At 30.1% G+C, this 19104-nt stretch overlaps 2 protein-coding genes across 2 annotated transcripts; one reads left to right on the plus strand and one right to left on the minus strand.

The window, feature by feature from the left end:
- Nucleotides 1-2077: 2077 nt before the first annotated feature.
- On the plus strand, nt 2078-8040 carry LOC101256129 (tudor domain-containing protein). The gene is made up of 8 exons (NM_001329569.1): nt 2078-2315; nt 3409-3477; nt 4070-4186; nt 4772-4854; nt 4979-5054; nt 5988-6173; nt 6582-6710; nt 7600-8040. Exons 1-8 carry the CDS (start codon nt 2241-2243, stop codon nt 7762-7764), a joined length of 900 nt encoding a protein of 299 aa, NP_001316498.1. The 5' UTR covers nt 2078-2240; the 3' UTR covers nt 7765-8040.
- Nucleotides 8041-9865: 1825 nt separating this feature from the next.
- LOC101256420 (protein NRT1/ PTR FAMILY 4.3) lies at nt 9866-14521 on the minus strand. Its single transcript, XM_004230366.4, has 6 exons — nt 14233-14521; nt 13769-13986; nt 12612-13052; nt 11553-11686; nt 10719-11056; nt 9866-10635 (listed from the first exon to the last, which is right to left on the minus strand). Exons 1-6 carry the CDS (start codon nt 14381-14383, stop codon nt 10097-10099), a joined length of 1821 nt encoding a protein of 606 aa, XP_004230414.1. The 5' UTR covers nt 14384-14521; the 3' UTR covers nt 9866-10096.
- Between the last annotated feature and the right edge of the window lie 4583 nt (nt 14522-19104).

Below are 19104 nucleotides of genomic sequence, written 5' to 3' on the forward strand. Positions count from 1 at the left end.
TAATTGAACCACTAATACTTTAGGCCTTTTTTTCGTCTGGACTAGTGTGAAGTACAATTGCTTACACGTTGAATTACATGTCATTTTTAATGAGATGTAAGAAATTACATGTTAAAAATTAAAAAAATATCAATTAAGCCACTTTTGAAATTTCTGGAAATTTTACATGAGCATTATCTTTTTTTAAAAAAAATTATTTCAAATAAGTATGTTCTTCATATTTATTCAAATAGATGAGATTTTTCTCCATTTGACTTGAAAATTCAAATACAATTCAACTAATCTTAATCACAATTTTGAATTAAATTCACAAGACCCATTTATTATTTTTCAAGCGATCTCTAACTTATCAATGGAGTTCTAATGATTCCATATCCATCATTTTTCTTTGTGTAATCTTTAGATCTCTTTTTGGAAGCCTAAAAAACAAATAATAATCTGAATACACTAAAAAGTTTAAAATCTAAAAAGACATTTTAGTCTAAGTGGTTAGGGTGGATGATTGATTTGTAATGAAAAAGAAAGTGGATGAAGGAGAGAATGAAGAGGAGTGTGGACATTTTGCTTTGGTAAGCTCTTTAGACGCATTTTGTATGTGATATTTTTGAAGAGATGGTTGATTGGCAATATATATATGGACATTGATATTTCTAGTCTTCCAGTAATGTACACGTCCGCAATCACTGCCTCTATGACGTTTTTCCTCCAATGAACTTATTAAAAGTTACATTTTTTTAGGCTGTCATTTTATATGAAATACCAATATCTTAAATTTTATAGCTTTTCAGGTTTGTTCACTGGTTTTTTACCAATAACTTTTTTGTAAATGAATACGAAGTGCAATGACAACCAAATGAGTTTTTTTTATTCTTTTTTTATAATTATTATTTTAAAATAAAATACTTTTTTCATCAAATGCATGTTAACTCAACATTATCAATGATACATAAGTTTGGTCAATGGTCAAAGGGGTTTAAAATATTGTGTTCTGATAAATTTAGGGATTCAATTGACAAAATTGATAAGTAGAAGGGTCTCCAAGGTCATTGCACCAATAAAGAATCTATCCTAAATCTATATAATAGTAACAATCTAACGTAAAATTATTGATCGCAAGTAATTTAGATTGCAGAATCATAATTTAAATTTCTTGAATGTGAAGTTGGCAATCAAAATTTGAGTAGATGAATTAAAGATGGGTGATCTATTATCCATACCCCGCAGGATCTTTTAATGGAAGCAAAGAAATAGAAGCATGAAAGCTTTACAATCATAAATAGAAACTCTCAATACAGTATTATGTCCACCTCTTGTTAGGAATTTTTTTTTTTGAAACAAACGTTTTGATTAATTATTGGGGAAATCAAATTTCGAGTACATCATGAATCAAAGATGAAGGATTTATTATCTATTCTATAGCATCATTCATAGGATTACAAGTCCGAATTAACTGGTGGTCATAATAGTTTGTTATCTTTTATCGAAAGACAAAAACAGAAGTAAAGCCGCATGTGAGTGTTTTACAATCATGACTAATAACATCAAAGTAGTAATTGTTTCCGTAATCTCTTTCCGGTGCTAATTTAACTAGAAGATTATTTATCTCTATAATTATCGACGTTATTGCAAAGTGTTGTTTTAGCCAGCTTAACACTTCTCGAACACCTAAAGCCTCGGCCATAATGAGTCCTGTTTTCGCCTTTGTTCAACCTTGTCAAAATCGAACTATCTTTTAGATAACAATAATTTTAAATTATTTCTATCATTTCAAATTTCTCATAAGATGATGATAGCTTCATGTAATTGATCCAGAGTCACGATACAACTTAAGCTAATCCAATAGCAAGGTCTAGATTATCGTCATCCCAATGATGATTTGCGCCAAACGTGTTTTGCCAAAACAATTAAACAGTGTAATATTATTTTTTTAGGACAAAAATTTTTAAAACAAAGGAAGACTTTGTGACTAGTGTTAAAACTTTAAGGGGTCGAAATGCAAATAATTGAAACTTAGAAGGGTGCTCTTGTGAACTTCCAAAATATATATACTACAGGGGAACAAAGCGGAGCGGAAAAATACCCGAAAGTTGGATTCAAATTGACCTGATAAATCTTTTAGCCTAGGGTTTCTCCGACTCTCTTTCTATCTCCGGCGTGCACCGGTAAATCGAATTGGTTCCCGGGAATACTCCGGTTAGTTCTTGGAATCGTAAGTAGCTTGATATATTAAAAGAGAGAAGATGCAAAGCGGAGATGAAGTTAGCATTGAAGAATTGGCCTCGAATCTTTCTACTTACAAAGAACAACTTCAGCAGGTAAAACCCTAATTTATTCCTCAATTTCATTGTATTTTGATGAATTTTCTTCCTCAATTTCGCTTATTTTGCCATGTTCATTTTGAAAGCCCTTTTTATTTTTTTTCTTGAACTCAAACGATTGATATATTGATCATCGGTCTTAGTTTCAAACGAATACTATATTGATCATCTGGCTTAATTTCAAGAGTTTGTCCGAATTAAGCGGAACTCATAGCTTATGTACACACACATTCTTGATTGGTGTCAGCCTGCAAGCTGCAATTAGGTTGTTCGATAAGGGTACTAGAGAAAAAACAGGGTTTTGGGGTGGGTATTTCTTTTCCTTATAAAAGATTTTTATTTTTTTTTTAAAAAATCCTTTGGTGCTACTTTTCTGGTGTGTTGTAAACTTGTATTTTTTTTGAAGATACAAATAGCTTGAGCTAGTTTCATTAGTATTTGAGTTGAAGGAGCGTTGGAAAATAATTAAGTCAGCTTGGTGATCCGACCTATTTAGATACCACAACTCATGGCAAGCAATTCCTAAAATCGCATTAGAATCTTAGTTGTGGGGACTCTTCACTTTTGATGCCGCACCCATCTCGGATTCTTCAAAAATACACTACTTTTGGCGAATCCGACACGCACCCGTTGACATTTTTGAAGAGTCCGAGCAACATAGATTAGAATTAACTTTATTTAAGGACAATTTAGTTAATAGAACGCATAAGAGAGTGTCCTAGTTGATAATGTGCTATGTCTGATCTTTGGGTGTACTATAGATATTAAGTTGATTTGGTGACATTAGAATGTTAAGAGACTTCACTGTACTTTGGAGTCTCTGACTGATGCTGTCTGACGGTGGGATCAGAAGTAAAGTCTATGGTCCCTGTGGGTTTTACTAAAAGGGTTTATCAACTGTTAGCAATGAAAACTACCAAATATTGTGGAAACCGGAAAGGAGATGTGGTTATGTTATTCCTTGTTGCACACTCTTTCACTTCAAGTATATCTCATTTCTAAAATGCTGCAGCTTCATATCCTCAAAAGAAAATAAAAAATTGCAGCTTCTGCACTTCAGATTTACAAAATTTCCTTTATGTTTCACCAGGTGCGACAACTGTTACATGATGAACCAGACAACTCTGAATATATTGACATGGAGAAAGAGCTTGCTGAGGTGACATTTTGTACTTGTTTGTGGTTCTCCTCTTTTTATTCTAATGGTTTTCTGTTTGAGAAAACTTCTTTCAAAATGTTTTCTTAATGGTATCTCCCATTAGCTTATCACCACTATCCCGTCATTTCTCTGAGAAATTCATTAGCACAAAAGGTTATGTCTTCTTTGTAGATAAATATTATCTCTCTTTTCTGAATTAATTACAAGTATCACTTTCTTCTCTCTTTTTCTCACACAAACATTATATTGCCGATAAACAAGCAGTGTGAAGGAACTATTCGTGACTGAAGAAACATAAGTTTATCATTTGGTTTTAAAGGTGAGGATTTTTTTTCTAGAGTAAATATTACCGCACTGGTAGTGAGGCATGTGGCGATTGTAAAATTTTGGAGCTAGCAACTTTCAAGGTGTCCATCACTTCCCTGTCTTGATTCTATTGCAGGTCTGCGATATGTGATGGTGGCCAGCATACCTCTATCCCATGATTTCAGATGTCACTCTGTGAATCTAAGTTTGGAATTAAAAAATTAATTTGTTTATTGGCTCTTGTAAAGCAAATAGTAGTAAACCAGGACGACTTTCTGAATTGCAGGTGATTGCCTTAACAGAAGAGCTCCTTGTAACTGCAAAACAAAGTGAAGATGGGATGGGTACTGGGACCAGTGCTGATGCATCTCACAGTTTCCACCATTCCGAGAATTCTGATGTGGTATATCATAAAAATTACATTGTTACAGTATATTGTCCTTTGGTGGATATTTCTCTCCCATTATTCTTGAAAAGCATTAATTTTTAATTGAAAAAGATGGAATTATCTTGTGCTGTTAATGATTGTATATCTAAAGTGGTTTCTGGCTAATGTCTACCAAAGAAAGGTTCCCTTTCTCGATGTTAGTTTGTAAAAATTGTTGTAATTCCCAACCCTTTTTAGGTAAGGAGCCTCCATGGATGTAATTTGCAAGGCTTTATCTTTTTTACTTTTGGGATCAATTGTATGAATCATCAATATCATAAATACTCTGTTTGGTCGACATAGAATATTGTGTTTCTTTCCTTTTGATGGATTATAGATATAGTACATAGTAAGCATGAGGAAATTGGTATTTCATTTTCTGTCTTGTGTATCACTGATTTAATCCTTTTTTGGCTAATGGCCATAAATGTCTTGTTGATAGGCTTCTTCCATCTCTATTTTCATTTATGCCATATACTCCCATACAGGTGTTGCAGAGAGGTGTGTGTGTGTGTGTGGTTCTTTTTGTTTTGTTTGGTGCCTAACTTTCTCTGTCAGCAGGAATTAGGATCAATATTGGACCATGCTGATAAGTTTCCTGTGGGCACTAAAGTACAAGCTGTTTATAGTGAAGATGGAGAGTGGTGAGTAGGAACTTCTGGGGTGAATTCCTGTTTTTTCCTTTTTCAACTTTTGAAGATCTTTTACTATTCTCACTGTTTTTTTACCTTTTCTCTCTTTCTTATTGTTGATTGGTTGATTTTCCAGGTATGATGCTACTATTCACGCGCACACTCCAAATGGCTATTATGTCTGTTATGATGAATGGGGTAACAAGGAAGAGGTATTGCCTTCTTCTTTATGCTTTTATGGGAATCGTCTTGATTCACTTTGGTGCCTGTTTCAGTTTTAAGCATTCTTTTTCTATTCTTTTCTTCTAACTACTATGTCTGTTGTTTTTGGTCTAAATAATCCTGTGATCTTGTTACTTCTGCTAACTAGGTTAGACCATTTCTCTTCTCCAGCTTCTATGTTGCCAGGCTATCTTTAATTCTTGATTGAAATTAAGAAATGATTGTTTCCCTTATTTTTTATCTGTTCTGGGCCTCCGGATTGTGACATTATGAAATTTTGGCCTTGTTTTTGCTATGATACACAAAGTCTCAAATATTCAGGTTTATTGTAATTTTTGTTTTTTATGAGATTTCTCTTTTCCAGCTTCTATGTTTCCAGGCTATCTTTAGTTCTTGATTGAAATTAAGAAATGATTGTTTCCCTTGTTTTTGATCTGTTCTGGGCCTCTGGATTATGGCGTTATGAAATTTTGGCCTTGTTTTTGCTATGATACACAATGTCTCAAATATTCAGGTTTATTGTATTTTTTGTTTGTTTTGAGATTTTTGTGTGTAAATCGTTAATCTATTTTCAGGTGTATTGAGGAAATTTTCTGAAAGAAATGAATCAAATAGTTTTTGTGGTGGAATGAAATCTTTCATATCGCCCCAATAGATTGTTCATTCTTTTCCAATGGGATGTTATTATGTTGTTTTGATGGGTGCACTAATCCCTTTAATCTTTTAATCCCTCACTCCAACCAAATGTCATTAAAAAATAGCATTCTCTTTCGGGCCTTCCATACGGATGTTGAAAGTACAGTGTGATGTGTATCAATATGCCAATGTCATACTGTCACACCCAGACAGATAAATAGAATGCCTGGTAGGTTGTGTCGGAGTTAATGTGCGATTAATGTAACGTCAACAACTTGTAATTCCAGGTGGATCATGCTAACATAAGACCACTTGAAGAGGCATCTGTCAACCCCTTAGTTGAAGCAGAAAAAATAGCTGAGGCCACTAAACAAGCTCTCAAACGAAAGATAGCTCAAGCTGCATCTAGTGATATCCAATCTCGAAGTTTGCCAGCAAAGCTTCTCATTGATCCTAATGATCCAGAAGATGTGGTATGTTAAATTGTCAATTTTAGAGTTCGAGGGTTGGGAAAATGATATTTGAGAACAAACTTGGTATTCCTCATCAATTTACTTGATATGTTGATAGGACAGGCTATATAGCTGGGGTCTAATCTGCTTAAAGTAATCCTTATTTTCTTGAAAGAGATCAGCTCTGCACCATTTGCAGATTGGTCTAGGTACTATATCATTAAAGGAGTTGCAAGTAATCCAACATTACTGATAAGCATAAAACTTAAAAGGTTTCATTAAATAATTAGTGCAGGGGCAAGTTGAGTTTTTACATGGTGACTCATCCACCTTTACTTGCTTTCACCTCTTGCATTGTCTGGTTTCTTAATTCAGAAATTGTCTGTTTTTGTTTTCATCCTTGCTCATGACCTCATCTTAATTTCATAGAAAGCTGCCAAAAAGAAAAAGATTCATGCTTTCAAGTCTAAAGTCCGGATAGAGCAACTTGAGGTTGCTCAAAACAAGAGGCAAAACGCTTGGCAACAGTTTCAGTCAACTAAAGGCCAGACTAAGAAGGTATGCTGGTTGGTTATTCTCAGATTTGCTAACCTGATGTATGAATCGCGATATTAAGAGAGTGTGCTTACTACTGTTCAATAGGATAAATTTTTTTTTGAACAAGTGCCAAGTAGTCAAGTAGTAAGCTATATGATAGATAATGGCTCATTGTTAATTAATCTGCTGGCAACATAACATCGATGGATATGATCAGTTGAGATCGTCTTCTGTAGTAATATATCCTTTTGACTGCCAATAGCAAAACAAACTGTTGAAAAAAAGGGAGGCTCCTAGAGTCCCTGAACTGAACCGTTTTACGCAGTGCTTACCTCTAAAAATTGCTCTCACTGCTAACTCTTGAAATTCAAATAAATTACGGATCTAACAAAATAAAAGGTTGAGCAGCGACTGTAACTTAAGACAAGAAGCTGGGTTAAAGGTGAGTGTTTGTTAGGGATGGGGTGATGATTTTGTTGTTTATATGGCATGCATCTTCTTGTTTATCATTGATTCTTTTGGGAAATAAAGAAATATGATTGTGCCTTTTATGAAAATAATGGATACTCAGTTAGCACAGAATTCCTATACCGCCTAGCCCTGTCTATATTATATTTCTCACTTCTATGTTGTCAGAGAATTTATATTTTGTTACTTCTATCAAATGCTGTTCATGTATATAAATAAACAACTCCATAATTTTACTTTTGCTTTGTAAAAAACTGTGTTTATTTGCAAAAGATTTCACATGGCTATTGGGGTTTCTTTATCCATAGTTGTCTGTAGTTATTCATAGTTTTGTTTGCGGTCTCAAAGTGGTATACAGATTTGTGTGGCATTACACTTGTATCATCCTTTTTAGAGCCTTTTAAGCTGGTGGTATCTCTTATGCATATTATTTATTTTTCAGGTGGGCTTTTTCTCTGGTCGAAAGCGTGAGAGCATCTTCAAGTCTCCGGAAGATCCTCATGGTAAGGTTGGTGTAACTGGGAGTGGCAAAGGATTGACAGATTTTCAAAAGAGGGAAAAACATTTGCATCTAAAAGGCGCAAATTCTGAGGCTTCGGATGAGTAGATGTTGGTCTCCATACACCATTAGTCCGTTCATCTTCTGGCTGCCTTATGTTTAGTATGTTCCCTACCTATATGTAATCTGATGTTTCTCCCTAGTGCAGAGTTCTTGTTGACTCCGCCAGGGTTTACTTTTCACTTTCTTTTTATTTTTTCGTGTATTAACCAAGTGATTCTAGTTCCTGGTTTTATCCATCTACTATAATTAAGTCGTCACATTTACTGACAATATCTTGAATAAGATAGATAAGCTTATGGTTAATACATAAAAATCCACACAGACCAACTTTCATACTTAGAAGTATGGGGTGTTGATGTTATCCCCTTGAAGTATATTGTTTCTTATTTAATAAAACCTTGGGAAGCCAAGTGCCATGTCATGTCGAGTGCTCCACTCTCTGTGGTGTAAGTTATAATATTAGGTCATAAAGCAATCATGTGGCACTTCTGCATTCATTTCTAAAATAATACCACTAACTATTCTCCTACATCTTTTGCAAAAATAATACTAAAACCTAATGAAACTCATAATGTTAAAGATAAATTAATCAACAAATAATAGGAAAGAGGCTATGTTTACCCTTCCATTTGATGTCATATGCAAGTGTATCAGCAATACAGTTACATGGGAAAAGTGTTCTTGGAAATTGTTCATAAAAATGTACTTCCATCAACATTATAGGCTAGGCTTATCCTATTACATCTAGGAAAGAGAATAATAGTAATAATTGTAAAAAGAAAGTCATATTGATTCAAACTGTACTGCTAGAAGCTATGATACATATGAATGACCAAAAGGATGGAAGCTATGATACACTTTTAGTTAACATACTAATGAGCATTTGAAGAAGTGGTTTATTTAAGGGAATATAAGAGGGGCCAAGCTCCAACATGAAAAACATGTCTAAGACATGTTTGTTTTGAGAAGACTTTATGATTGAGGTAAAAACAGTAAAATGAGGTCATCATGTTTATATATAGCTTAGCTTACTAGATTTTCCATTGAAATATCTATATATGTCTCCCTTTTTCCCCTTCCCACCTAAAAAAGCCCCACCTTGTCCTTCTCACTTACATCTCTTTTTGACTTTATCTATATGTGCTTTCATTATGTTCCATGAATATTCATCACATAGGAGTTGTTGTTTTTGCTTTAGAGGAGCCAAAACAACTACACTATGCCCAAAATAAAATAAAAAAAAAGGTATGTAAACTATTCACATGAAGCTTCTAGTGTAGTGCTATATTATTCAAAAGTTGTCTTAGATCACTAATTTGAATTCTTAGTGCAAGTAACATTATTATCTTTTTATATACAGAATTCCTTCAAATAAGTGAAAGGAAAGGAACCAAACTAATTATTTTTTGAATATAGAGGTCAATTTTTTTCTTCTTTTGATTGATAATGATGTAGTAAAGAAATTTAGATACATTGAATGTTGTAAAATGGAATGCTGCCTAAATTTTATAAAGCCAGAGGTTTGGGAAGACCGACTAAAAATAATCTTTTGAAAAGGAGACCTCCTTTTTTAGCAAAAAGTGTGTTATTATAAAACTATTAAATGGTCCCTTTTTAAGAGTAAGTTTTATTATGCGTATTTAATAAAAATATATTTATATGATCAAGTTTCTAACAAGTAAATTTCTTGGAACAAACATTGCAAATTAAAATATTAAACTGCTTGGCATAAATTTTAGAAAGTGATGTCATTATTCTTTATGACTCGGGTAATCACTATCATATGTTATTTCTCTATTCTATTTAATTTGAGGTTGGTGAAATAAAAGAGAGTTGAGACAGAAAAATATTCAATGTTTTCACCTTATTCTCAACAAAAAAAGAGAATATTATTTGTTGAATCAATGGTTCTTTTTAGTGGACATAGGTCAACATTTATACTGGATGGATCAGTGAAGAATGAAAGATTATATCGCATTAAACTTGAATCTCTGTGAGATATCAATGTCTCGATTTAGATATTTAATTTATTTTCTCTTTTTTTTTATGATATATATCATTAACGATGTAACCTGATCGGTAAAATTTGTTTTTATCATGTTAAGTCACATGTTAAAGTTCTATACTGATAAAAAAAGATAAAATATTATAACTTTAAAAAGGTTTATTATAACCAACCAATAACATAATAACTCCATAATTAGTGGAACATTTATAGACATTTTACATAGATATATATACTCCAATATCACCTAAGTAGTAGAGTTAATTATTATGTATCCCATAATTGCCATAGGCACCTTAGAGCTAGAATTTTAGAGACAATAATTATTCCCCTAGCTAGAAGTACATAATAATTAATATTCCACTAATTAAATTAAACTATACCATCTTCTCCAACAACTTTGGAATTTGATTCTTGATTTGTTGTTGTTGATGATGATGAAGAAGAAGATCCATTTTTGGAATACCATTTAGCCCAAAATAGATAATTGAAGAAATTGAGTAAACTCAATATTGCCAACAACCAATAGAATAGATCAAGCCTGTCTTTGTTGAGATTGTTGTCACTTAGCCAGCCACCACCATGATGAGATGAAGTGATTTTGTTCACTAAAGAAACAAGAAGTGAGCTTAAATAAAATCCAAATGAGTATGAACAATATGTTATGGCTGTTAAAAATGATTGCATTGACCCTTTTAAAGATTGTTTGTAGAAGAACTCAATTAGTCCAACTGCAGTGAACATTTCTGATATTCCAAATATCAAAAATTGTGGTGTGATCCAAAATATTGATAGGATTTCATTCGATTCCATCGCGGAAATTCTACGTTTGTTTTCCATTAAGGCTGCTGATACCATGGAGAAAGTCGCGAAGAATAAACCAAAACCTATACGTTGTAGAGGTGTGATACCTGTTGAAACATAATATAATATTAGTCATAGAGCATTCAACAGTTCAAACATTTTAATGAGACAGTCACAGACTTCAACATACCTGATTCATGTCCGGTGAATTTTCTAGCAAACGGGACAAAGAATGTGTCATAAAGAGGGACTATGAAGATCAACATTATGTAAGGGATTGATTGAAGGGAAGCTGGAGGGATATGGAAGTTTTTAGTTAGTTTAGTGTTCATGGTACTTCCTTGTTGGACTGAAAATGTTTGAAGTTGTGCTAAAATGGTATTGAAAATAATAGTGCAAGCAAATATGGGGAGGACTGAAATTAAGATCTTGACTTGCTCTACTTGTGTTACTGTGCAAAGTCTCCATCTACTAATCTCTTTTGTAGTATTTCCATCTTGCATTTTTGTGCAAGCCTTGTCCAAGAACCTGGAGAGAAAAAATTGTTTCGCGTAAATATCTTTTAGATGATCTGATAATATAATTTTTTTATATTGATTATGATGTGTATTATGATAAATTATAGAACATTATGATGATAATATTACTAATTCAGTGTAGGGGTCCGAGAAGGATAGCGTACGCAGATCTTATTCCTATCTTACTACGAAGGTAGAAAGTACTCCAACATATCCTTTACATTATCAAACAAGAAGGATAGTGTACGCGTAATCTAACTCCTACCTTAAACAGGTAGAAAGTTTATTTCCAACAAATCCTCGTATCTTTTACATTATCAAACAAGAAGGGTAGTGTACGCAGGCAGATTTTACTTCAAAGGTAGAAACATTGTTTCCAACGGATCTTCGTAATTATACATTATCAAACAAAAAATAAAGTATATTACCTGCAAGGCTGCTAAAATATATTATTACACAATAATATACATACTTGCAATATCAATATATATATATAAAAAATATACCTGAATCTATTGGTGTGGAGAAGATTAATGGTGGGATTGGCATTAGGAGGAGCCTTTGTGGGGTGGGCCTTGTGAAGCATATGTGCATCTGATGGAGATACTAGTTTTCTATTTAAAAATGCTGCCACCATTACCTGCCATTAAACCACAAAAAAAAAATATATATATATATATATATATATAACAATAGTTAACGCCACTTATTCAATAGTTTTTTTATATACTAATAATTTAAAATTCAATCTTCGATGGAGAATTGTTCGAATATCAAATAGTTTTACTATGTTCGAGACACTAAAGGAGAAAAAAATAAAAAATGATGAGTCTCTTTCCTAGAATATGCATGAATCAGAAGACGACAACTTACATAGGTTATGTTGATTTAATTAAGTTGTTTTTATTTAATATACGAAAGGATTAGTTTAATGCTGTTAGTGAAAGACAACAAAATTGCATACATAATCATATAATATTATTTCTTATTAAAGATTCACAAAAATAAAATTTTAAAAAATTGTAGCATTAGCAAAGAGAGAAAATGGCAGCCAACCCAATTTCTAAATCGTCATTATTAGACATCCTTGTAATAATGTAATATTAAAAGGAGAATCAAAAGTCAAACATAAAAGAAGGAATTTAAAAATAAAAAAAACTTGTTGTTTCTTATCCTAAAAGACCTTAAAAGGTTTTCCCAATGCTCCATTCGTACCCCTAATGGGACCATCGAACTATTATCATTGTCCCACCGGCTAATTAAATTCACGATAAAATAATTTTATATTTTATCGTAAATTTATTAAGTATTTCTTATCTCACTAATCAATCAATCTTTACTTGTATAAGAGAACGGAAGAATTTTTGACACTATCACATCAATAATTATTCAGACTCTTTAAAATATCAACATATATTCGTCAGATATTTGTAGAATCGGGACCTAAAAAATTGGTGTTTACAACTTGTAAAGAGGATAATTAGTTACCTATCGTGTAAAAGTGACATGATATATAGTATATAGATAAATATTATTTACACTGACGATATGTTAAATATTTGTACCTGTGCAATAGGAGTGAAAATGCTTCCTTGAGGAGGTTTATTTCTGTAAAAAAGAGTACCACAAACTAAGCAAATTAATCCCAAAGCCATAGCAGCAGCTGAGACACCAAATCCAACATCCATTCCAGAATGTGTTTGCACATAAACAAGTATTGTTAGTGCAATTAATTCACCCATTGAAAAAGCAAAATAAGCAGCATTGAAATATCTTGAAAGTTGTTTTGATTGCTTTGGATTTTCTTGATCAAATTGGTCACCACCATGAGCTATCATATTTGGTTTTACACATCCACTCCCTAATGCCACCAAATATAATGCCACAAAGAATATTAAAGCTTTGAAGCCTTTTGCTTCAACACATTTCTCTCCATCTGTTAACATGTTGCATTTTGGTGGCTTTAGTTGTGGTAGATGAGCTTGTACTGACAGTAATATGAAACCCTATAAAAAAAATTTTAAAAAATTGTTAGGCGGATTCAGAGTTTAAATTACTATCAACTTATAAGGTTCAAATACCTACTATTTCTCGCGATATGTTTAAAGGCATAAATTCAGATTAATCTGGCACATGCATGCATAATAATTCGTTATAATATGTTAGACAATTATAAGTCTTGTGCATATAATTTAAACTCAAAAATAAATTATTTTTTATAGAGAAAATAAATTCAGACTTTTTACTCATTTTAATTTCTTATGAAGTGGAGAACAAATATATATATATGTTCAACCTAATCAAATTATTAAATAAAATTTTTGTAGAGTACCCTTATTTTGACTTCCTTTTTAGCTAGAACATGATTGATAATGACAAGTAAAATGGAAACATTGGTTATGAACAGCTAGCAAAAAGTTAAGTAATAAATTAAATGTTTCTATGTTTTATTTCATACAAAACACATATAATTAAGCATAGTATAAATACGTCTTTTTCAGTATTTGTCAAAGGACCACCAAGCTAGTTTTTTTTTTTGACATGAGTTTTAAACCAACTTGACATGGTATTTTAGATAAGAAAGTAGAAAGAAACAAAAAGGAGAATCATAACGTGTTTAAGTCATATACATCGTTCATATAACAAATATCACACGTCAAATTATGTTATTATAACGTAACAGATAATCTGTCAAAAGTAAATGAATGTTTTAGGTACGTACCGAAAGTTCAATAAATCCAAAAATGAGTATGGTCCAGAAGGAAGCAAGATAAGAGTCGGATAGATAGCCTCCAAGCAATGAAAGGATAAAAATAGTGCCTATAAAGTTTGTCACAATATTTGCTGATTCTGACAATGAAAAGTGCATTTCATTTATCACATATGTTATAAGGTTATTTCCAACTGCTGCTATTCCCATTATCTCAAATCCTTGTAATCCTGCATTTTCATTTCACACACACAAAAAAAATATTTGTTAATTTTTTGCATATTACGTTAAAACAAGTTATGAATTCAGATAAATCTATAATGACACAGTTATTAATGTACAGAACTTAAAACACATGGTATGTCATATCCGTGTCAGATTTCTCAAAAAATATACTACTTTTTGACAAATCTTGACACTTGATATTTTTGAAGAGTTCGATCGACGAGAAAGGGATAATGAGTAGTAAGTTATACCAAGAACAAAGGCAGCAGCTTTCATTCCACCATGTTTGATAGGATTTGAAGGTCTTCCTCTCCAATCAACACTTGTAGTAGTAGTGATGATGACTTCTTCACATGAGTTATTATTATTGTTGTTGTCTCCTCTAGCCTCAATCATCTCCATATATATATAATTACTATATATATATAATCCAAGTTTTTTTCTATGAATATGTGTTGTTTATATATGAGTAGAGCAGAAAAGAGAGTTTTGTGGGGGAAATTAGAGTAGTTTCATGCTCTCTATTAATGTGCTGAAAATGAGGCAAGTGGCCTCTTCTATTTATATTAAAAAAAAAAAATAATGCACAAATATCTCCTCAATCTATGTCCGTAATCTCACACATTTATATCATATTAATGTCCTATTATTCTCTGAATTTATTTTATTAATAATTTTCTATACCTTTTTAATCTACGTGACACTATCTTGTGGGTCCAACGCTGATTGATTGTTTTTCAAGCTAGTGCCACGTAGGCCCAAAATGGGTAAAAAATTACTTATAAAATAAGTTTAAAAAAATAATAAGACTTTAATATAATATAAATATATCTCTAAAATTTTGTACGTAGATTGAGTGGATAATCGTGCATTTTCCCTTCAAATATCGAGATTTTGGACAAACAGACACCACTCTCCAGTTACTATTTATTATCACTTCCCCCACACACATTATACACACAAACTCCCCTCTTTACTTGTCCCATCAAAAAAGGCAAAAAAAAATTCAAATTTTATTGGTGAGTGTTCGATTGTGATTTGTTTTTAAATTTTTTATCTATTTCAATTTTTTAAAATATATTAAGAAAAAGTTATGGCGTGATTTTCATCTTTACCTTCCATTTTTAGTTAATAAATAATGATATGGATAAAAAATATTCAAACGAAAATAATATAAATGAGCTAAATTTTTAATATTTGAGCCTTTTATGTCTAACTTTTATTTGTATAGTTGAAAAGGTTAAGAATAATTTAATATTTTATAACTATTTTATCTTTGTTCATAAGTATAATTTGTTTCCCACTATTTAAATGACTTATTGTATAATACTAAACTAATAATTAGAAGTAATATAGTATATTTATACCTACCATTTTAACACTAGTGCTATTCATAAATTTTTGTGTTATTTACTGATTTTATAAAGCTACCAACCCCTGTTTGCTATAAAACATTCTGAGTTTACTGTAAAAGTATTTTTCACTAGTTGATCATTCAAAAAATAATTACAAATATGTATTGGTAATAAATAAAATTAATTAATCATGTACAAAATAAAATTATCAAGCAACCCTTTTTTATGGATAAAGGTTACTTATATTAAATGATTCGTCAATTAAGCTGTCATCACGTAAATTAGTCAAATTTAAAAATTATATATGATTGTCTTTTATATGATTTTGTAGTTTTAATATTTTTTTAGAATCAAATCTATTTGTGCATGTAATATAATTAAACTCTTTTTATATTTCCTCTTATGGTCTTACCTACTACTTTCCTTTTTTGTTCAATGAGAATTGAAATATGTGATTACATAATTTGTCATTCTTTGTTTAATCTACTTTAATAATAACATATTTCGTAAAATTCTATTATATGAAATTTTTTAAAAAAGGTAAACAAATATATTATCACTTTCTATGAAGTTAATGGGATTGTTTCTGATTCTTTATTCTACTTGGAACAAAAAATAAATGGAAAAGAAATTGATATTGGTACAATTTGTTTGATTATCATAGTCCATAGATCCGAAAAAATAATTTGTTTAGCTTCTGAAAAACAAAAATAGCTTCAATTGCACATTTGAAGCACTTATTTTTCTCTGAAAAATACTTTATTTTCTCCCAAAAATTTCATCAAATATCTTCCTTTTTAAAAATAAATAATTTTATAAAGAAAAAAACCAGCACTTTTGACTTTCCAAAAGTTTGACCAAATAAGCTAAAAGTACCATATTATCTTAATAATAAAAATTTCATACTTTAAGAAAATTTAATAGCATTTTAATTTAATCGAACCTCAACCCAATTCATGTTGGATCAGAAAAAAAAAAAAGGCATGCATGCTAATCCTTATCCTAAAACAATTTCACCAGCAACCCACCTCTACATATTCAAAGATGTACATAAACAAATGTATATAATAGCTTTTAATGGAAAAAATTCCTCTTAATAATAATAATATTTTGTATTGGCAAAGGTCAACCTATTCATTTCACTTTGATAAAGTATTCTTTTTGGAAATTCTTCACATGTCAAACAACAAATAAAATAGAAAGTGTCAAATGTGCGTTCAACTTTTCATCTACTTTATGCATCAAAAATATGGGCTTTTTTAGGCCATTTAATTTCTCAGACTTGCGCGGTAATAGACTTATCCAATAAAATCTCTCTATTATATTCTCCAGTTTTATATAAGTTATATATTTTTCGAATTTTTTTACGCTCTTGTATGATTTGTGAGCTATAGATAGTAATGAGTTTTATTCTTTGCATATCCAATTATAGCATAGAAAATAACGATTATTTATATTATCTTTGTTCATAAAATAACACAATTATTTTAAAAAATTATTCTTATAAGATAAACAAGTCTTAAATTGAACAGATATATCTATTAAATAAAAATTTGACTATTATAAAATATTATCTTTGAAATTCTAAAATATAAAAATTCTCTACAAACAAGCAAAAAGAAAAAATCTGAAAATATATACAAGTGTTTTATTGTATTTGGAAGGGAAATGCATGTATTTTCTTCCATATATATATATATGTGCAATATTACTTTTTTTTCACGCCTAAAAGCTGATTTCTTCTTCAATTATGACCGATCAAAAATATAGATATTAAAAAAATATTTTTTTACGCCTGAAAATCAATTTCTTTTTTAATTATGTCATTTTGTGGGATCAACTAAAAATATAGATATTACAAAAGTAATTTTTCATGCCTGAAAATTGATTTTTTTTCAATTATGTCATTTTTTTGGACCGATTAAAAATATAGACATTATAAAGTGATTTTTCACGCCTGAAAGTCTATTTCTTCTTCAATTAAGTCATTTTTGGGAGACCGACTAAAAATATATATTACTGAAAAAGTAATTTTTTACGCCTAAAAATTTTTTTTTTTTAATTATATCATTTTTTAGGACCGACTAAAAATATAGACAGAGAGTAAACATGTGACTTTGTATTATCCCCAAGGCATACAACGTGCCCCGGCCCTGCGCACTTCTCTCTAATTATATTTTTATATTTATATAAAAAAAATTATTGATAATTTATTTTTGTGGTGTGAATGTTCAGTTTATTTTCCCCATTATCTTTTTTGGTTGACTCGTGCATGTTACATGTTATTATATTTAGAATTTCAAATTAGAAGTCAAATATAACGTCTCGATATTCAAAATAAGAAACTTATCAAAAAGGTGATTTTATTCAATAAACCATCACACGTCTAAAAGGACGGTTAAAAATTAAGAATTTTTTTTAATTTCATATTTAAATTATTGGAAGTGTGAGTTTTATATTTAAATTATCATGTTTTAATTTGAGAAATATATATCTCTTTTTTATATTATTTTATTATGGTGTGTGTAAAACATTCTCTCTCCTTTTATTTTAAAAATTATCATATCACGTTCTACAATTTACATGAATAAAATAAAAATTAAATAAGTTATTAATATTTAGTAGTATTAACTTTTTACTTATTTATGTTATATTCGATACATTAATAAAAAAAATTTAAAAAAATATATTTGTATACATATGTAACAACAAAATGAGAAAAATGAAAAAAAAAAAAAAACAGAGGCAGAGGGTTACATAGGATGGGGCAGAAATTTTATTTTTCAAAAAATAAAATAATATCGATTTTTTTTTTTTTGGAGGGAGGAATGAGTGGGTGGTTTTATGAAAGGGGTACGTGGAGGAGGTGGTAGAGTGAGGTAAGAAAATTATTTTAAAAAATTATTTTTTATAAAATAGTACTTTAATTTTAATTTTTAAGTAATATTAATATTTTATTATTTATTTTTTGCCAATGCGAAATATTTTATCCATGTAACGTGTCAAGATTTTTTTGAACAAAAAAGAGAAAGTATTATACACATTGAGGTGTATTTTTTAAACTAAAAGTAATTGTTTATATATGAAACTTACATTCTTAATAGTTTAAATATGAATAGTTTAAACTTACATTCTTATATTTTTAACACTTATTATTTATAAGAATAAAAATTATTATTTTATTATATGATTAAATTTTACATAATTCAATCACGTACATCGTCAATGCTCATTTTGACATCACATCACATCACACGTGAGGAGTTTATATTTAGTAAGTATTATATCATTTTTATATGAAAAATATTATAGATGATTGTCACTTAAACTCTGAAAAATAGTACTGGTTTACATATATTTCATTACTTTGTACTACTATGTTACAAAAAAATAAATTAAACTAAGCTTCATTTTCAATTTTATATCACGTACGTCTCTCCTTTTTTTTTTTAATGTAGATTTGAAAAAATTAAAATGATTTTATTATTTTTTTGGTATAAATAAAGGGATTATATAAACAACTTCCCTATCAATAATTTAGTTTCCAATTCCAATTGGTAATCATATATCCAAACAATTTTGGTTGGTGAATCTTATAGTACTAAAGTTTTGATGAAATATATGTTCAATGATTTCTTTTTCTCCTTTTTCTTTTAGATACGTGTTTTAATTTACAGCTAAGTTTAAGATTTAATTTTGTAATCCTATAAAAATAAGATTGATTTTATATATATATATATATATATATATATATATATATATATATAA

This window comes from Solanum lycopersicum, chromosome 1 (genome assembly GCF_036512215.1).
Source record: "Solanum lycopersicum chromosome 1, SLM_r2.1".
NCBI classification, from domain to species: Eukaryota; Viridiplantae; Streptophyta; class Magnoliopsida; order Solanales; family Solanaceae; genus Solanum; species Solanum lycopersicum.